This window comes from Dysidea avara, chromosome 3 (assembly GCF_963678975.1).
Source record: "Dysidea avara chromosome 3, odDysAvar1.4, whole genome shotgun sequence".
Taxonomy (NCBI): Eukaryota; Metazoa; Porifera; class Demospongiae; order Dictyoceratida; family Dysideidae; genus Dysidea; species Dysidea avara.
Window position 1 is genome coordinate 18,500,753 of NC_089274.1, and position 22,202 is coordinate 18,522,954.

The window sequence follows — 22,202 nt, forward strand, 5'->3', positions numbered from 1 at the left end:
TGCGCGGGCGCTTAAGACTCGGTTTATAATCAATAATCGTCAAGTCCCTGGGCTGAAATATACATGGAACTTGAAAATATCTTGCCTGATCTGTTGTCCTGGTTCGTTTTTTCATTGGAACATATCGTGTTTGGAGTTTTCGTTATAATGACAGTGGGAATATTGCGCAATGAAGGCTTTCGACCATATCTAAGACGCTTGAAAACAGTAATGGACGTAACTAACATGTTGATAAAGAGAGAAGCTGAATTACTCGTTAAAGAAACTGCTGACAAGATGCCAGCTGACTTCACGAGTGGTAAGAGAGTTATTCACCTCCCAGAAAAAGGTATGTAGTGAATGGACTACAGTTATGCACCTATCAATATTATGCCCCACCACCCCCCTCCCGGGCAAGGGTGGGGGAAAGGTGAAGATTTGACTTTTTCAAAAATCTAATTCCCCACCCGTGGGGCATGACGAGTAGTCAAATCCCCATGTAGTGTACTTTGGGAAAGTAGGTATTCTTGCAGGAGGTGCATAGCTATAGCTTATCAAGTCAAGCAAGTGCTAAAATTTTTGAACAGTCAAATGACCCACTAGTGGGGCGATCTTTAACAGATCAAAATCATCCACTATTCCCCCATGTACGCCCGGGAGGGGGGTAGTGGGGCTTAATATTGATAGGTGCATTACACTGAGTTGCACAATGGATGATGTCATAATTTGACAATTACATGTACAATATAAGGCCACTCCAAGAAAATTCCTTGTTTCCCATTTCATTGACCTCAACAATACATGCGGGCGGGCGGTTCATTATTCATTAGATATTTCCACTAATTTTCGAAATTCATAACTAACAGGTAGAGTACAGTAGAAATATTTAAATTAGGAACCTGAACAGTGAAAAGCTAGCTAAATGGGCTTTTTGAATGCTACACTAGTTACTGCTATGCTATCACAGGATAAATAATGAATAAAATGTTCAGTTGACAGCAATAATGAATGACCATGCGGGAAGAGAATCTGCATGCGGTCGGGAAATGTAAAACAATGAATTTTCTTGGAGTGGCCTAAATACAAGGGGTCAGAGTCTAGTCTCAGGGTTACCAAGCTACTAAATAACTGTCGACCCCTGGCAAGACAAAATTGTAGCTACTTATAAAACTAAATAATTATATTGACAGATTGACTACATCCCATTATGTTGAAGCCCAAGAGTTAAATATCCTGTATGAACAGGAGATGGCAACATGAGCTGCCTGCTGAAGTATGCAATGTATTGTATTTGACATACATTGCTAATAGTCACTGGCATGAAATGGCCCTAGACACCAAACTTCAACTGTCACAAGATCAACTGAAAATCCAGCATGTTGAAGGTACATCCAGCAGTAATGAGCCATAGTGATCTTCTTTACAGTTCCTTACAGCCATAAGGTGATGTTCAGTATTAGTAGGTTTAGCAGGGCAGAGTATATTTACTCTTGAGTGCCGAAATTTAGTGTTATCAACTTTTTACGCCCTGCCTAGCCTATAAGAACCCTTTTAGCATTTGATACCAAGAGGTCACTTTTATGACTATATAATAATAATAATTTAACAGTCAATCAAATGGGAGTTAAGGCCATCATCATTCCTTGTTTCCTTTCACCATCCACATCTGTTTTTTTAGATAGCTGCATAAATTTTAATTAATTGATAATAGATCATGTGTATGCACTATTTTCAGGGAGGCACAAAACGTATACCACATATAAATGCTCATGCCCGTTTAATTGACTGGGCCACATGTGCACTACTCAGATGCCTAAGAGTCAAAGCTGGCAAATCCTCCTCCTGGGGAAGGAGTAGTACCCACCTGAACCTCGTTCGTTATGTGAGACATTAGGTTCTCATTATTACTGGGTCATAGGGTGGGCCCACTGAACATTACCAAACATCAAACCTTGGAACTCATGATTGCCATGCTGGTGGCCTAACCATTTCACTATGCTGCTTTAAGTTAAATTTTAACTGAACGGCCATTAAATTTCGACTTAATTTTCACCTGCCAATGAGACTGATACTTCAATAATAGTAATGACCTATCTACACGCGTGCACGCACATGTGTGTGTGTACATATGCATGTACATAAAGTATACTTTTTGTTAGGTTTGTCTGAAGAGGAGTTAATGGCACAGTTGAAAACACTGTAGAGCAATGATTCAGATGCTTACAGTGGCAAATTATTTGGCTATTCCTACCACACTGAGGGTGACAAACTTGATGTTGTTAAAAAGTTCTTTGACAAGTTTGAAGACAGGTTACCAGTTGCACCTTCCGAGAATTACAAGGAGAATGTTGTGCAGGCTTTCTTTACTGCCTTTATGAGGGAAAATGCTATTAGCCCAGTAGTGTTTCCCAGCCAGTGGTATGTGACTTTTTTTCTGATTTAATTGTTTTGGTTTAAACTTTTAACATGACTGCTCTATTAGAATATCTCCATTATTGTAAGTAGTTGTGCTTGTTTTGATATGAATAAATTTGTTGCAGCGTAGATTTAATAATCCACCATCATGTTGTTTTGTTGTAGGCGGTTTGAAATTGAAACAATTGCCATGACAGCCAGCGTGTTACATGGTGATACCAATGTAGTTGGTAGTGTCACATCCGGTGGTATGTTCATAGAGAAAAATTTAAAAGTTCATTTCTTGTTGTGCATTATTATACTATTAGAGCATTAATAAGAACACTATACTGTTACTGGCATCAGCTACTGAGCACACCTATAACATGGTGGACCCAGTGAAGGAGATCAGTGTTGTTGCCAGCAAGTATCACCTACCACTTCATGTGGATGCTTGTTTTGGAGGCTTTATCCTACCATGGTGAGTAAGTCATGACTGCTTAATGAATATTTGATTTCAGCTGTTGTTCACAAGCTTTCAAACATAGCATGATGCACTTCCATCATCCCTATGTAATATTTATACTAGTTAACATTCATGTGGTCCATGTTATGAGTTTTCATATACATGTATATATAAGGCACGATAAGCTATAGTGTTTAATCACACACACACACACGCACACACACATAGGGTGGAGAAGTTGGGAAATGAAGTTCCAGTATTTGACTTCAGATTAAAAGCAGTCAGTTCAATATCAGCTGACATTCACAAATATGGCCTGGGAATGAAGGTAAGCCATCCAGCATAATAAATAATGATACATGTGGTTGTCCTGTTATATACCACAGGGAGCAAGTTTTCTGCTATACAGAGACTCTGACATTAGGAAGTACCAAGTATTTGCCTACACTAAATGGGTTGGTGCAGGGTTCTGCCCAGAAATTCCTGAGTGGTGGCCTAAAGTTAACACGAACTGATGTGCTGTGTGTTATATTAGGGTATATTGCACATGTATCAGTGATATATGTAAGAATTGTACTGGTCGGATTTAAGAGGGTACTGGTCGGTTTTTAGAGGTACTGGTCACTTTGAACCACTGCCGACCAGTGTCGGCAGAACCCTGCATTGGTGGGATATATGGCTCCCCTGGAATGTGTGGTACCAGGCCAGGTGAGTGTAGTGCTGTATTAAAGGCACAACCATACTTTTGAAGTACTCAATGTATATAAGCTTCAAAATATACAAAATGATTTGTAGAATGGTTCAAGCACCTACTCTTACATTTGCTAGACAAATACTTTTAGTAGCACAGCACAAGTCCAGCTAAGTTACCCGATTGATATGAATTGAATACCATCTTTATGTTGTTTTATCTGTGTTGTGTTGGTACATAAGCCCAGCTATATATTTGTCCCCATAGAATATATGCAATAGTCACTCTTATAATAAATTACAATACAGTGAAAGCTTGTTAATGTGGGGAGGGCTACCTATGGGATCAAAAATTATGCATGATATTAGTATTGTGCTGTATTGGTACACCTTAGCTGTGTTTGGGGATCTACTAGAGGTGAACACTATAATAACGAGGTGGTTCTAGAGCTGGCTGCTAAATGAGATTTCTTAATTTATAAAATGTCTATATTAAGTAAACACCTTGACGTGATAGAGTGATGGATTGTACAGGTGGGATAATGGCTGCTGCTTGGGCAATGCTCAAATGTATGGGACAAGATGGATACCTTGAAATGGCCAAGAAACTGATGACAGTCTCCAACTACCTCAAGAAGGAAATACATTCCATTGAGGTAAACCTGTTTGTGTAGTTTAATGACCTACTAATACTTTGCATACTATATGTGTGTCCATGCCACATGTAAGCACAAATTTTTCTGAAATTTGAGTACTGTATACATAACATGGATGTAATTTTGTGTGTATGCATGCACATGTTCAGCACACTAACACTGGATTTTTACATAAGTTTTAATCTAATTTCTGTTGCAATACTGTATACTGCTTCATAGCATTGCACTGTAGAGGTCTAAGTAACAATGTTACATTCATCACATTGCTGTTTTAGGGATTACATTTGGTAGGCCATCCTCATGGTGCAGCATTTGCTATTGCATCTACTGACCCACAAGTAAACGTACAAGCAATAGCTAAACTTATGGATAAGAGAGGTAAAGAAAATATTTAGTAGTTAACAATATACTTGTACTTAACAGGCTGGAAGTTGCAGCCTGCCCAGAACTGTATTCACCTTACCATTCTTCCCTCTCATACAATTGAAGTGGCCAATCAACTAATTACTGACTTGAGGAGCTGTACATCACAACTCAAGGTGAGAGGGAAATACAAGACTGGATCACTCTTACACAGAGATCAGTTTACAATTGCTGTTACAATCTTGTGTAAAAGTACTTTTACTCACTAGAATGCACATTACATAGGGGAGTATATTATGTAACATAGGTAATTATCTTTTCTTTGTAGATGAATCCATCTCTTCCTGGGGGAAGTACTTCATTGTTGATGGGGCAGTTACCAGACTCAGCATTGCAAGAATTAGTGGTACAATTTTTCAATGAAATGCATGCACTATAGTAATTCATTTTTCTATACAAATAATTTTGCTGTTAACATGTATGTAATATAGTTGGTAGACAATCTTCAGTTACAAAGTCAATATTATAGATAGTTCTGTTATATCATTCAGTGTTTTATTGTGAATTCTGATCTAATCCAAACAGCCGAAGTGTGAAAAAGGATATAGCCTTCCAAAAATAGGCTAATATGAAAAAGATGTGATATCAAAAGTGGTGGCCAAGAAATGGTTGCAGTGATATTATAGTGTTGCATGTATGAAGCGATCTCCAAGTGTATTTGGTCCCTCACTTGGTACTACATGCATGTATGGTTGGTTTTCACGTTATAGTTCATTGATAATTAAAACAGATTTCCATTACATTAAATTACTGAAGGTTTGTACCTTGATATAGTCAGTATGCGTTCACCTGAGCCCCTGCCAAATATAATAATGTCAAATAGGTGAACATGTGTTCACTCCCAATGGTTTTGTACAGGAACAAGCATGTTTTGTAAACATGTTTGAATGCCTGAATAAATGTATGGGATATTTTTAAAGCTTCATAACTCACTTGTTCTTTCCCGTATCAAAGCACTTTTTTGATTAACAGTTCTGGCATTTAAAGAGCTCTACTAAATGTTTGGGCAGCTGGCCCATGTAACAAGAGTTAACAAGAAATGAGTGCTCCAGTGAATGCAAACATACTATAGTTACCTGACGTTTTTTTTTTTGTTGCAGTAGTAGTAGTAGCAGCAGCTATACTCTTGATAGAGCTCACACATTTTTTGAGCACTTCTAATACAACACATATAGAATGTTCTGGCCAGATTTTTCATGGATAGATCTATGAAATTATATTCTGGTGCAGTAAACTATAGAGCTTCCATTTATAAAGTAACTGACAGATCTAGTTTATGGAAGATGAGCAACTGACAGCAGCAGCAGAGTGTATAGGTGTGGAGGTCCCCCTGAACTTTGGCTTTTTTTTACTTCACAGTGAGAGTCTCTTGTTTCACATGTTTGGTTTTTTAGCTAACAAAAGGTCCGTGCTACGATGGTTAGCCTATCTGCATACCAAATCTTATGTATAGTATGACTGCAGGCATAACAAAAAATCGCACTTGCAATATTTGGAAAATTCGTTTGTAACTTTGTTCCACTAATCTGTACAAAGATAAATGCACTATAAATTATGCTCTTTACATCCTCCAAATTTGAAAAGAAACCAATAAGGCTTGTACAAGTTATGGCAATTTTTGTAAGTATTGCAAAATGAAAATTAACGGCAGAAGTTAATATAAAGAAACTAAGATGAACTTTGAAGGTGCGTATCACAATAACCACTAGAGCGACTTAGCTCAGATCTGGAATGGAATATGTCCCATCCAATCTGAGAATGTTATTTTGAGATTTTCAACCTGCAGTGACTGTTCTATTAGAGTATCTCAATCCTTAGCTACTTTTCCCTTCACAAGTAGCTGCAAATCACTGTGTTTGTCTGTTTTATTACAACCTGCATCATGCAAAACGTCCACAGTTTCATGATCAGCTTCTTTGATGCCTGTTGCCTACCAGTTATGCTGGCATAATTGGTCCAGCTATTATTGCACAGTGGTACAAAGCATTTATGATATTTCATTCATATTAAAATAATAGCATTTGTCACACCTGCAAATTAAAGAAAATAATAGCTATACATATACGGTTGTACTTGACTTATTTACACTGTAAAAATGTACACAAAAACGGTGTCATAGGGCACATTTTGGTGTCACAGGGGGCACTTTGTGTGCAAAGCACACTTTATTTTTTAAGTGTATGTTTGAGACAATAATTAGGGTACAGCTGTGTCTTGTATTAATCCTAGCTCAACAAACTTCAGCAGAATGATCACAAAACTTACTAAAAATGTTAATTTTTATTTTAAGTATATGTATACACAATTTCCAACCAAACAACTAATTTTTTAGTGGAGGACATAGCTATATAGTTGCATGTACAGTACGTAGTTGAATATTGCCACAGCATTAGAAGGCAGCTGTAGATGGTGGTAGGTAAGTAAATACAATTGGTGTAAGGTGGCCAAAGCTAACCCCCTGCAGAGTCTTTTTCGTATATACTATTCTACAGTTTACACTAGTACTGCTAAATGCATGTAATACGTAATATGTCATACAGTACGGTAGTGCTGTATATTAGGGATCATGGAGGTTTGGGTCTTTCTGGCCAAAAATATCACCCAAAAACCAATGTCATCCTGGTGCCTTGGCAGTATTGGTTAGATATAACCAAACCCAAAAGTGCCTTCAGTATGACCCTAAATGCTTCCAATAAATAGGTATGAAATTTAATTTTTTTTAAAATTCAATGGAATTTTCTACTGATTAACTGCCTGTTTGCCTGATTTTTGAGTCAGTAACAGACTGAACATAGCTGAAAGCAAAGCATAATGACCACTTCACTTTCTAGTCAGTAATTGTGACTGCGGTGCACGTTCAGATGAACACTTTAACTCGGTGCCATCCTTTCTTTTGATGCAGCATGCGTGAATTTACCATACAGTCATAATAAGGAAAAATTAGGAATAAGTTTGATTAGGGATCATAGAAAAAAAAGTGGAAACAAGGAGATCGCCTATATACTATTATAGTGAACATTTAATCCTTTATTCAGTCATGGGTATAGACTGAATTAGGGATTGAATGTTCACTGGTATATCTGCAGGTGTATAGACAACCTCCCTTGTTTACCTACTTTTTTTTTCCATAATCCAATCCAACATCAAATTCCTTATACTTGTACTATGTACTGGAAGACGTCAAGAGACTGTACATAATAAATGTAACAATACATCAAATTATTGTTCTATGTTAATCACTAAATTTGCTTTGCAGATTCAATTTCATAAAAGGTTTGTGTTTGTTCATTTGTCATTAAAGCATTAAGGCATTTGTGTAGTACTTATGTACATTTCACAAATAAGGGCATTTTCCCTCATACTATCATCCACAACAACATCAATAATCTTTAAGTGGCATATCATTGGTAGTGATTGGCTTAGAGCTACAATGCGTACCAAGATTCTCAATGCTTTCTTTGTGTATCATCAGCTCCATGGGAGTAAAAGTTATCAGAGGTAGTGTCACTAAAGCAAACATGATGGCAAGCAAACATGATGGCAAGCAGTAATTATGAATCAAAATTATCAGCAAATGGCATTCGATACCATGAAATGTAAAATTATGCCATCAAAAGTGTTTAGAACAGTGTTTGCATAAGTAGATGTATCAAGGCCAATATTGTAGATACTGTGACTAGCAAAAATTGGTTAGGGTTGCTGTCCGATGGGTCAACAATAATTATCAAAATGATCACCAATCAATAAATCATGTAATAAGCTGCAAGGCAATGATACTGGTCATTGTAACATCCTTGAAAGTGATCCAACAATGGCTTTACCCTGAGGAAATTGACTTTTTTATTAAGATATGTCTCAAGTAGAAGCAAAAGTGGAAGCCCAATGACAATCACAAGTGTACACAACCCTAGCCTGCTACAATGACATTATGGTAAATGATGACCATCAATGTCAGGTGACTAGTGTGTGTAAACCTTATCCACATCATGAAACATTAGTGGTCTCAATAGCAGTAATGAAGTTGTTGCTAGCAATGTATTACAACAACAAAAGGGGACAAATGACATGGATGATTTCTCTGCTTATGAAGGATGAAAACCTGTAAGATTCCCTTGCTAGTACATAGATCAAGACTCATGGTAGTGAGTCACATGGCCAAGAAACTACAAAGCACATGTCCATATTCATTATGAATGAACCCACTATCATGGTTCATGATATGGACAAAATGGCAAATTTCAGTTTTGTCCCAAATACACATACTGTTTCCTTTTCACTTGATACTTACTAGTGGACCAATACTAATTGCAAATAACCACCAGAGTGTGGTTTTGAGTTGGAGGATGCTTTCCAAGGTGGTTTTTAGGCGTGCGTTCTATTAGAGTTTTTGCAAAAAAAACATATGCGATCCCTATTATGAACCCAATATCGTGGTTCATGATATGCAGTGTAGAGTATGTATTTGTAGTACTATATATAATACAAATTAAATATATGTATGGCTAGTATATGGGATATTTAATTATATTGTGGGTTTTGTACTGCCAAAGTAATATACACCAAAGTTCTCTCATATATCCGGCTGTTCTAAGCATTTGCATACAAATGGTTTTTCTCCATGAGTTTTATTTGTAAACCTGTGGGACAGGGGCATAAAGAGGGGGCTTCCAAGTGTTTCAGGAAACTTCTCTTTGCCAGGTTTACACAGCAGGAGCCAAACACATGTCACTTATTTAGTTTGGCAGCACAAAAGTGAGTAGCAGCATGCAGTACAGTACACTCATCTCTGGTAAGGATCTACAGAGGGGACTTAAACCTTCCTATAGTTTTTTTTTACATTTGAAATATTCTAATAGAGCACAGTCCAGTATACTCTATAATAAAGCATTCACAAATTATAGTCACTTATTAGTGAGTTAGAATATCATGAGAAGGAACTTAATATTGATGTGGAACATTTGAATTTCATTTCTATAAGAATATATATCAGCCAGGAATTTTAATGTGCTATAGTGAGCTGGCTGGTGTCAGTCAGCTTATAGTATACTGTAATGTGCCTTTTTTTCATTGTAAAACAATTTTCGCATGTAAAACTTGTATATACGAAAATTTCTTCCATGAAAATTTTTTTACACAAGATGGAACTACTCTATAATAGAGCGGTCATCATGTAAATCATATGAAAATATATATTTTTACATGAAAAGTTTTATCATGAAAAAATTTTGCACAAAAATATAGTGAATTACAGTACTAGTCTTCTTCTAAATAACAATATTAATTAAAGGCAGTATAAGCCACACAATTAATGCACAGAAACTTTGGCTACTAACCTGCCTTAGTTGCATGTGCATGCATAATAAAAACATTGTGCAAAAATTTTTCATACAGGACTAATGTACATAAAATTTAAAAGAAAGTGAATTATATATGGCACTAAGTGAACATGATAGCATCAAGTACTTTCACTAGTTTATTGGTAAAAACTATTTATTTTCTACTCATCATTACCTCGCATATATATGCAAAGTACATATATACTAGAGCTGTGAAACCTTACCAGGTAAACCGATTACTTGACCAATTGTTTTTTGCATAACCAGTCAACTGATCTCTTGAGATATTCACTCACAATGCACATTTTGGGTACCTTTCTCATTCCTTAGCATTGATATCACGGATTCAGTTATAGGTGTAATCACTTGGTGCCTATTATTTTACCCACTATATAAAGATAATCTGACACAAATTTTAAGGTGCTTGTAACTTGCATGCTAATTATAAATTGCAGGAAAGCATTATTCAGTTCAGTTAACCAAATAACCAACAGTTATAATCTTGTATGCATAATATGAACAGATAGCTATATATGTATCTCATTTCAATGTCTGCATGCAGTGTCAACTTAGCTGGATTGTACAGTTACAGTATATGTGTACAGTTGAATGGCATCAATAATTGATGCAAGTATAACTAACTGTACATGAAACCATACAGTTTGCTGACTGTAAAATACACACTGCATGAAAACAAATATACATGATATCCTACTACATACATAGCTTCACACAATTCTTGTAATGCTAATAGTCACCTGAGATAACTATATATTGCAAACTAAAATACAACAGCTAATTATAATTATCCACTATAACAGTTCTAATGGCTAGAGGTGTTAAACAATAACTTTGCGAAGTGCTGTACTGTGTAATAATTCTACAATGTTGATTACGTCAAATGCTTCTACTAAATATTATGTATTAATATGTGTAAGAAGTTGCAAGTTCGTCATTACCACATCATGAAGAGATCATCATATACACGGTCACCTATAAAAAAGGAGTTTGTCAAATCGAAAATTGCTAGGTAAGGAGTATTTTGTGCAGCTCTGGTAAATTTAAGTGCACCTGGTGTTTCTAAATTGGTTTCATTAATTTGTAAGATTTGCAGTTTGGTATTTTGAATTAATGCAGCTGTAATTTCATTTGCTGCTTCGCTGCCAATGTTATTGTTTGAGATGTCAAATTCGGTCAGAAATGAAACATGCCGTAAAGCATTTATAATCTTAATACTTCCTGATGCTTGTAAATTGTTTTGGTTGATACGGAATATCTGTAGCATAGGGTTATGATATAAAACAGACGCAACGTCATTTGCTGCTTCACTACCGATATTGTTGTCAGAAATATCTAGTTGTGTAAGTGATGCAACATTATGTAAGCCTCTTGCAATCTTAATTACACCTGATGTTTGCAAATTATTTCCATAAATACTAAACTTTTTCAGTTTAACACTATGACATAAAACAGCTGCAATATCATCTGCTGCTTCTCTACCAATGTTGTTATTTGAAATGTTAAATTCTGTCAAAACTGTAATGATCTGCAGAGATGTTGCGATCTTAATAGCACCTAATGTTTCTAAATTATTTTCATCGACACAAAACACTTGCAGTTTATTGTTATGAGATAAAACAGCTGAAATGTCATCTGCTGCTTCACTACCAATATTGTTGGTTGAAATATTAAATTCTGTAAGGGATGAAACACAACTTAAGGCTCTTCCAATCTTCATTGTGCCTGACGTACCCAAATTATTTCCATGTAGATATAACTTTTGTAGTTTAATATTATTAGATAAAACAGCTGCAATACCATCTGCTGCTTCACTACCAATATTGTTGCTTGAAATATCAAGTTCTGTCAGAGATGGCAAATTCTGCAAAAGTTTAATAACCTTATTCATGTTCAATAGTTCTATCCTGTTTTGTCGTATTCTGAGCCTCTGTAGTGGGGTGTTACAAGATAAGGTGCTTGTAATGTCATCTGCTGCTCCATTACCAATGCTACAATTTGAAATATGAAATTTTGTCAGAGATGAAAAATTATGTAACAATGCCCTCACAAAGTCAAGTACAAATGTGTTTTCCAAATGAATTTTATTTAAGTGGCAGGTTTCTACTTTTGCTAAAACAACTGCAATGTCATGTACTGTTTCTATATCAATGTTGTACTTTGAAATGTTATGAGATGATGAAATACAATGTAATGCTCTTGCTTTACATAACTCAACTTCTTGAAACAACAGTGAATTTCCACGCACAGAAACACTAATATTACTACATGGTTCTTCATTTTCAATCTTCATGACAGAAACAGAAAAATATACAAATTTAGTATGACGTAGACCTCTGATGATATTCATAGCACTTGCTGCATTAAAGTTATTGTTATCAACATTGAAATATACGATCCCAGTATTGCGACATAAAATAGCAGCAATGTCATCTGCTGCTTCATCACCAATATTGTTGTTCGAAATATTACATGTTGTTAAGGATGAAATACTTTGCAAAGCTGTAGCAATTTTAAGTATACCTGATGTTTCTAAATTGTTATCATGGACATTGAATACTTTTAGTTGGCTGTTATGAAATAGAATAGCTGCTATGTCATCTGCTGCTTCACTACCAATATTGTTGTTAGAAATATTTAATTCTGTCAGAGAAGTAACATCTTGTAAAGCTTTGGTAATCTTTATAGTACCCAAATTTCCTAAATTATTCTTATATATCTGCAGTGCTTGTAGTTTAGTATTATGAGATAGAACAACTGCAATATCAACTGCTGCTTCACTACCAATATTGTTCCCTGATACATCCAATTCTGTCAAAGATGAAATATTTTGTAAGGATTTAACAATCTTTATTATGTTTGATACTTCCATCATGTTTTTGTGTATTCTGAGATTCTGTAGCTTGGTATTACAAGATAAAACCACTACAATGTCATCTGCTGCTTCACTACTACCAATATTGCTATTTGCAATATTAAATGCTGTCAGGGATGAAATATTATGTATAAATACTCTCACAAAATTAAGTACAACTGTGTTTTCGAAATGAATACTTTTCAAGTGACAAGTTTTCACTTTTGTTAAAATAATTGCCATGTCATTTGCTACTTCACAATCAATATTGTATTTTGAAATAATTTCAGGCAAAGTGTGCCGTGAACCTGTTGCTTTACTAAAATTATCACCATCAATGAATAATGAGTTACCACGTAACAATACTCTGATATTAGTTGTTCCGTCTCCACCAATATCTGTAACAGAAATAGAAAAATATGTAAGGAACTTGTTATTGTGTAGAGCTCTTATGATTTTTATAGCAGTTGTTGCATTAAAGTTATTGTTATCAACCACAAATCGTTTAATTCCAGTATTGCATTGCAAAATGGCAGCAATATCATCTGCAGCTTCATTACCAATATTGTTGTTTGAAATATCACATGTTGTTAATGATGAAATATTTTGTAAAGCTTTTGCAATCTTAATTGCACTTAATGTTTCTAAATTGTTACCATGGATATAGAATACATGTAGTTGGCTGTTATGGGATAAAACAGCTGCAATATTATCTGCTGCTTCACTACCAATATTGTTGTTAGAAATACTAAATTCTGTGAGTGATGTAACATCTTGTAAAGCTCTAGTGATCTTAATCATGTTTGAAGTTTCTATTTTGTTTTCTTGTATTCTTAGTCTCTGGAGATTGGCATTATGGGACAAAGCAACTGAAATGTCATCTGCTGCTTCACCACCAATATTGTTATTTGAAATCTGAATCTCTGTCAATGACGAAACATTGCGGATTATTGTTCTCACAAAATAGAGTACAGCAGGGTTTTCCAAATGAATTCTATCCAAGCGTAAAATTTCTACTTTAGCTAATACAACCAATAAGTCATTTGCAACATCACTATCAATATTGCAAGGTGAAATGATTTGAGATACAGTGTAGTGTGAACCTCTTGCTCTACCAAACTGATCAGTGTGAACAGAAAATAATTTATCACGTAAATATACTTTAATGTTACCTGTTCCTTTACTATCAATATTTGTAATTGAAATAGAAAAAAAAGACAGAGATTTAGTACTGTGCAGAGCTCTTATAATTTCTATAGCACTTACTACATTAAAATTATTGTTATCAGCCATAAACTGTTTAATCCCAGTATTGCAATGTAATACAGCAGCAATATCACTTGCTGCTTCATCGCCAATATTGTTGTTTGAAATGCAAAATTCTGTCAGAGATGAAGTGTTTTGTAAACCTCTCACAATCTTAATTGCACCAGATGTTTCTAGAATATTTTCATCAATTAAGAGCTTTTGTAGTTTAGTGTTTTGAGATAAAACAGCTGCAATGTCATCTGCTGCTTCACTACCAATATTGTTGTTTGACATATAAAGTTCTACCAGTGATTTAGTATTTTGTAAACCTCTTGCAATCTTTATGGCACCTGATGTTTCTAAATTATTTTCCCAAACATAAAACTTTTGTAGTTTGGTATTATGAGACAAAACAGCTGCAATGTCATCTGCTGCTTCACTACCAATATTGTTGCTTGAAATACTAAACTCTACCAAAGATTCAGTATTTTGCAAACTTCTTGCAATCTTTATAGCACCTGATGTTTCTAAATTATTTATTTGTATAGTGAATGATTGTAGTCTAGTATTACGAGATAAAACAGCTGCAATGTCATTTGCTGCTTCACTACCAATATTGTTGTTGGACATACGAAGTTCTATCAGTGATTTAGTATTTTGTAAACCTCTTGCAATCTTTATGGCACCTGATGTTTTTAAATTGTTTTTCCAAATATAGAACTTTTGTAGCTTGGTATTACGAGACAAAACAGCTGCAATGTCATCTGCTGCTTCACTACCAATATTGTTGTTTGAAATATTAAGCTCTATAAGAGATGAACTGCACTGCAAAGCTCTTGCAATTTTAATTGCACCTGCAGTTTCTAAACCATTATTATGGAGGTGAAGCCTTTGTAGTTTGATATTGTGAGATAAAACAATTGCTATGTAAATTGCGGCTTTAATACCAATATTGTTGTTTGAAATATATAATTCTGTCAGAGATGAAATGTTTAATGCAAGTGCTCTCACAAACTTCAGTACAACTGTTGCTTCAAAGTTAACTTGAAACAAACGGCATATTTCTACTTGAGACAAAACAATTGCAATATCATCTGCTTCATCACTGTCAGTATTGTAGCCTGAATTATTTTGTGAACCTCTTGCTGAACTAATATTTTCTCCACAAATGGTTAAAGAATTGCCTTGTAAATTAACTCTGATCCCACCTGCTTGTTTGTCATAATTTTTTCTGATCGAAATAGAAAAATGTTTTAGAATCTTAGTGTTTTGTAAGGCAGTTATAATTTTCATAGCACCAGCTGTCTTCACATTATTATTATCAACTGTAAATTGTTCAATCCCAGTATTGTGTAATAAAACAGCTGCAATGTCATCTGCTGCTTCATCACCAATGTTGTTGTTTGAAATCTGAAGTTTTGTCAGAGATGAAGTATTACATAAGGCTCTTGCTATCTTAATGGCACCTGCTGTTTGTAAATCATTTCCTGACACCTGGATGTCTTTTAATTTAGTATTACAAGACAAAACAGCTGCAATGTCATCTGCTGCTTCACTACCAATATTGTTGTTTGACATATGAAGTTCTATCAGTGATTTAGTATTTTGTAAACCTCTTGCAATCTTTAAGGCACCTGATGTTTTTAAATTGTTTTTCCAAATATAGAACTTTTGTAGCTTGGTATTACGAGACAAAACAGCTGCAATGTCATCTGCTGCTTCACTACCAATATTGTTGCTTGAAATATCAAAATATACCAGAGATTTAGTATTTTGCAAACTCCTTGCAATCTTTATAGCACCTGATGTTTCTAAATAATTTATTTGTATAGTGAATGACTGTAGTCTAGTATTACGAGATAAAACAACTGCAATGTCATTTGCTGCTTCATTACCAATATTGTTGTTTGACATATGAAGTTCTATCAGTGATTTAGTATTTTGTAAACCTCTTGCAATATTTATGGTACCCGATGTTTTTAAATTGTTTTTCCAAATATAGAACTTTTGTAGCTTGGTATTACGAGACAAAACAGCTGCAATGTCATCTGCTGCTTCACTACCAATATTGTTGTTTGACATATGAAGTTCTATCAGTGATTTAGTATTTTGTAAACCCCTTGCAATCTTTATGGCACCTGGTGTTTCTAAATTGTTTTCTGCAACATAGAACTTTTGTAGTTTAGTATTATGAGACAAAACAGCTGCAATGTCATCTGCTGCTTCACTACCAATATTGTTGCTTGAAATATTAAAATATACCAGAGATTTAGTATTTTGCAAACTCCTTGCAATCTTTATAGCACCTGATGCTTCTAAATTATTTATTTGTATAGTGAAAGATTGTAGTCTAGTATTACGAGATAAAACAGCTGCAATGTCATCTGCTGCTTCACTACCAATATTGTTGCTTGACATTTGAAGTTCTATCAGTGATTTAGTATTTTGTAAACCTCTTGCAATCTTTATGGCACCTGATGTTTCTAAATTATTTTCCCAAACATAAAACTTTTGTAGCTTGGTATTACGAGACAAAACAGCTGCAATGTCATCTGCTGCTTCACTACCAATATTGTTGTTTGACATATGAAGTTCTATCAGTGATTTAGTATTTTGTAAACCTCTTGCAATCTTTATGGCACCTGGTGTTGCTAAATTGTTTTCTGCAACATAGAACTTTTGTAGTTTAGTATTATGAGACAAAACAGCTGCAATGTCATCTGCTGCTTCACTACCAATATTGTTGCTTGAAATATTAAAATATACCAGAGATTTAGTATTTTGCAAACTCCTTGCAATCTTTATAGCACCTGATGTTTCTAAATTATTTATTTGTATAGTGAATGATTGTAGTCTAGTATTACGAGATAAAACAGCTGCAATGTCATCTACTGCTTCACTACCAATATTGTTGTTTGACATATGAAGTTCTATCAGTGATTTAGTATTTTGTAAACCTCTTGCAATCTTTATGGCACCTGATGTTTCTAAATTATTTTCCTGGGCATAAAACTTTTGTAGTTTAGTATTTTGAGATAAAACAGCTGCAATGTCATCTGCTGCTTCACTACCTATATTGTGCCTCGAAATAGACAATACCGTGAAAGTTTTAAGATACCCTATGCTATTCTTGACTTCTTCAGCTTGCTGTGGTGATAATGCCTTCAAATATGATTTGTTTGATTGATGGGTATGACAGATAACAGCTGTAAGATAATCAGCTAAATACTGAAGTGGTGGAGTGCTGTGGGAGTATTCAATTATTGTTGAAAGTTTGCTTTGTAAACAAACAGCTTTAGAATGTAAATTAATTCCACAGATCCTAACATGCTGGAAATTATTATGCAACACACTCTGCCTAGTGCTGGGGACAACATAAATTGCATCAATGTACAAAGGTATATTTGTACCCACCCATCTTTTTATTTGATCTATCGCTCTTTCATCACTGAATTGACTACAGTATATAACACGTGGGACTTTCCAAATACGACCAAGTGGGCATACAGCATGAACAACAATTACTCTGTTTTGTTCAGGAACATATGTCACCAATAACTTACCTGAATGTATTTTTTCACGTGGAATCTTGTGTTGTATGTTTGCTCTTAATGCATTAGTAGTATCATGGATTAACTTAACAGTTTCACTGATATACAAAGCATCAATAGAAAGAATGATTTCCTTGGTATTCCAAAACTTCAACACTCCACATATTTTCCTGAGAGATTCCCAGTAAAAGCGATTATATGACATGTCAATGGTTTTAATATTTAATGCTACATTTTGAGAACAAAACATCTCACACAAGACATTGCAGCTCTTACTGTCAATATTACAGTGTGATAGGTTAATCATTTCCCACTGTTTGTTGGGTAATCTTAATATTAGAACTGCAAGTGTGTGCACGTCATTAGGTGACAAGGATTGATGACTGAGGTCAATTATTCCTCCCTGGAATATGTTCTCAACAGAAGATAACATTTCATGATCAGCTTCTGCCAAACAGTGTAACAGGTGAAGACATTTAATCTTATTATTTAATATTGAATTTGAAATATTATGGGTTCCAAACACCCAACTGGATAGTTGAAAATAATTTCCAGTTAGGAAATGTTTAAACACAAAGATATCACCACCTGTTATGCCAACATACATTACCCACGTGTTGCAATAACGAACATTCCAAAATGTGTCATTAAGTAGTTCAAACTGGGCCTTATCTGGTAGTGAGACAATGTGATAGGCTGCCATGTATTCTTGAATGGCAAAGTGAAGGAAATGAAATGATTCATGATCACAGCCATCCTGTGGCTTAAAATACCCAGCAGGTTTCAACAAGCCAAGTCCATACCAGTTAGTAGGAGTAAGGTTAGGACATAATGCTTTAACCTCAGCCAGTGTGAACACTAGCTGATTCCTTTGTAAAGCAAGAAAAGCAAATTGTGACAACTCCTTAACCACTTCATCAAATGGATGGGGTAGGTCACTGAAACTGCCTATAGTAGTTGTAGTTACCTTGTGATCTCTTTTAAGAAAATGAACAATTGTCATAATAATAAATTTTTCAAACAGTTTTGTTCGAGTTTTTGGCAATGTGCTGATACCATCTTCAGTGAGGCAAAGTAGTATGCTCATTATCAGCGGAATATAACATAATGTATTTAAAGATGGGTTAGACTGTAGAAACCTTTCAAGTCCTTCTATTTTGTCTATTTGTCCTTGCAATGCACTTTTGATGAAGTCTCTTCGATCTTCTTCAGTAAAACCCAGCACTTCTGCCCTACAGTCCACAACATCATGAAGATTTGTTGAAGCAATTGGACGAGATGTAATTATTAAAACATTTTGTTAACCATTTACGGTTAATAATATCTTTTATATAATGGCTCCTGTTATCTTCAGACACTTCATCATATCCATCAAGTACAACAGTTAGATGTTTACCATCAGTTTCAACAAGCCAATCAGCTACCTTGCTACCTAGTGAGTCATTCTGATAAAAGTATTTAACAAGTGTCATCACATCAGTTATGAATTTTACTAGAGGGTCACGCATAAATAATAACAACAACAATTTTTTGCTGTTTAAAAGATTGTGATTAGCCCATTGAAAAGCAATTTCTTTACTCAAGATAGTCTTTCCCACTCCAGGTGCTCCTTCAATGAGAATTCTGTAAGGGTGAGATGTGGCACCTTCGTATGGAGTAAACAGATCATTAATATTTTTAATGGTTCTATCATAGTCAATGTAAGCCTCTTTGTTTTCAATGATTCTATCAGAACTCAATTCCTGTGCAACGGCAGCAATTTCAAATTCAGTATGTCTACCTTCATGATGGATGATGGTTAATGGAGTATAGTGTTTAGGATGGTAGGGTGGCCAGTCATCCAAGTCTCCTTTATACCTTCTTTTAATGTAGTATTCACGCAAATGACCAGTGGCCACTTGAACACCTTTAGTAACTGGAAAGATTACAAATAAATAGCAACATATTAGATGCAATATGAAATAAGACATTGAATATAAACAAATTATCAGAACACATAGCAGTAAAGGAGGGCTGTCTGTGTGACTGGTATGTAATCAAATAAGACCGTGTTTAAGATATCAAGCCACAACGTAATGTATTGAGTAGTCCAAGAAGCTGGCAACCTACATCAGTGTGATATTAATAGACAAATAATGAAATGAGTTGATGCATGCAAAAACATTATGACTTATAAATGTATACTAACTGAGGATAAAATTGCTGATGAACCTTAAAGGCACAAACATACAATAATTGTAGTGTAGTGTGGGTGAATCACCAGTGTTGTAAGCCAGTTTACAAATGGCTGTAACATGGCTAGAGCTTTTTTTTTTTAATTATTCAATGGAATTTTCTACTGCCTGCCTGCCTGCCTGCCTGCCTGCCTGCCTGCCTGCCTGCCTGCCTGCCTGCCTGCCTGCCTGCCTGCCTGCCTGCCTGCCTGCCTGCCTGCCTGCCTGCCTGCCTGCCTGCCTGCCTGCCTGCCTGCCTGCCTGCCTGCCTGCCTGCCTGCCTGCCTGCCTGCCTGCCTGCCTGCCTGCCTGCCTGCCTGCCTGCCTGCCTGCCTGCCTGACCACATTCGCAAGGCTACAGGCCAAACGAAGCAGCGAAGGATCACCATTCTTTGCCACAATATTTAACTCGCTGCTGGGATGTGCCTTTTCGGGTTCCGACGAGTGTCTGCCTTCTGCGCTTTGCCTTTCCTTTTATCTTCAATTACGGATCGTCTTCTTCTTTTCCAGTCACGGAGGTGTTAATAATTCGTATCGACACTTTCCTTAGAGCAGCCGTATTCGGACGCCACAAAACTAATAACGGATTCCGTACTGTGAGGGCAAGTAGATGCCTGTATAGCAACACTTGCAAAGCGATCAAACAGCCTAGTGAAGTAAGAACACACTGCCACGCCCTTATCAATCAGAGCGCGCGCTCTTACTTAACGATCTGTGGACCACGCCCATTATTAATGGTCCAGCTGTAACTAATTGTAGAAAACAGGAGATAGAAACCCTGCATGCCTTTCAATTTAGTAATTGAGCAGCTTGCATAAAGCAAGCAGCAAGATCGAGATACTCTAATAGAGCAGTCAGTGCCAAAGATCAATAATAGCTATATACCTATACCAAAAAAAGTTAACAAACTAGTGAATTTAAAAATTGTTAATTTAGAAATGGAAGTAGGGATCAAGCGATAAAAACTACTGAAACAAGTGATTTGAATGATGGCAACTATTACAACATAGCTTTGTGGGGAAATCCCTACTTTGGCATTGAACATATATGGTGACGTGGTGAGATGCCAATGTAAGGATTTCCCCACAAAGCTATGTTGTAATAGTTGCCATCATTCAAATCACTTGTTTCAGTAGTTTTTATCGCTTGATCCCTACTTCCATTTCTAAATTAACAATTTTTAAATTCACTAGTTATTTATAATATATTATATATTTTTTATTTAAATTTTATATAGCTAGCCATATACTTTTTAATTTTATTATATCTATGGTGACACAGAGCAAAAAAATCCCCCGCAGTGGGTTATCCCCACGCAAAACTGTGCATATGTGTAGTTAAGGTTCACTGGAAACAGATCTATATAGAAGCCAGATCAGAGGATGTATTACATCATTCCAGCTGAAAAAATTTAATAACAGACCTTAACTTTCTGCATGCTGCATAATAAAATTCTGTTTCCCAGTCCACCGCCTGCATCTGTTATTTTCAGTATAGATATTACCGTCAGCACATTATTTTACACTTTTTTTGGGTGTATCCATTCACTGGACTGGACTACTGGACTGGAATACTGGACTGGTATATTTTTGGTTTTTGCACATTCTGTGGCTAAAATTTATTGAGTCCACAAGTCAAGGGTCCTGAGGGAACCTACAGCCCACTACTAAATGCCGAATATGAGCAGTAGAGTATGCAATAACTGTCTTTTAATATTTTTGCTGTGATTTATTATGCCCTACAACACTTATTCCCTACCCTGGTGTACAGTAATGCTGTAGGGAACAATAATTAACCAGCAATCAACTTGCCAGTTGACAATATGCTTCAAGATATCCTTAGTGTGAGCTCAGGAATTGAGCTAGCATGGACGGACTTGTTTTCAGTGCCGCGGGACGCAATGACTATAATTAAGCACACGCTGAAAAATTTTCTAATCGGTAAGTTTTTCTCCAGAAGTAAAGGTCTTGCCACGCAAGACTATACTATATAGCTTGCTCCTTGAGCTCACACTAAGGATATCTTGTCAACTGGCGAGTTGATTGCTGGTTAACTATTGCTGATATACATTCCCTACAGCATTACTATATACCAGGGTAAGGAATAAGTGTTGTAGGACATAATAAATCACAGCAAAAATATTAAGACAGTTATCGCATACTCTACTGCTCATATTCAGCATTTAGTAGTGGGCTGTAGGATCCCTCAGGACCCTTGGCTTGTGAGACTCAATAAATTTTAGCCACAGAATGTGCAAAAACCAAAAATATACCAGTCCAGTGAATGGATACACCCCTTTTTTTGTACAGCACAGAAATCATAAAATGCCCATTTAACTGGGTAAATAATAATAACTAGTTCAACAGCTGTTGAG

The 22,202-nt window shown here is 35.7% G+C and overlaps 1 protein-coding gene across 5 annotated transcripts; it reads left to right on the top strand.

The window, feature by feature from the left end:
* Positions 1–13: 13 nt before the first annotated feature.
* Positions 14–5,089, top strand: LOC136251806 (sphingosine-1-phosphate lyase-like). 5 transcript variants are annotated; one of them, XM_066044214.1, is made up of 10 exons: positions 14–328; positions 2,139–2,397; positions 2,560–2,854; positions 3,068–3,167; positions 3,226–3,294; positions 3,375–3,547; positions 4,064–4,185; positions 4,461–4,563; positions 4,609–4,724; positions 4,877–5,089. In XM_066044214.1, exons 6-10 carry the CDS (start codon positions 3,529–3,531, stop codon positions 4,985–4,987), a joined length of 471 nt encoding a protein of 156 aa, XP_065900286.1. In that variant the 5' UTR covers positions 14–328; positions 2,139–2,397; positions 2,560–2,854; positions 3,068–3,167; positions 3,226–3,294; positions 3,375–3,528; the 3' UTR covers positions 4,988–5,089. The 5 variants fall into 5 exon arrangements, with proteins under 5 accessions (XP_065900286.1, XP_065900284.1, XP_065900287.1 ...); XM_066044212.1 differs by having other exon boundaries at positions 2,560–2,642; positions 2,703–2,854; positions 3,226–3,547; XM_066044215.1 differs by having other exon boundaries at positions 2,139–2,240; positions 2,290–2,397; positions 3,226–3,547.
* Positions 5,090–22,202: the final 17,113 nt, after the last annotated feature.

Coding starts and splice junctions, on each gene's coding strand:
- LOC136251806 (XM_066044211.1), top strand. Junction 4,564..4,608: donor TAAACTTATGGATAAGAGAG/GTAAAGAAAATA, acceptor TGTACTTAACAG/GCTGGAAGTTGCAGCCTGCC. Junction 4,725..4,876: donor GCTGTACATCACAACTCAAG/GTGAGAGGGAAA, acceptor TTTTCTTTGTAG/ATGAATCCATCTCTTCCTGG.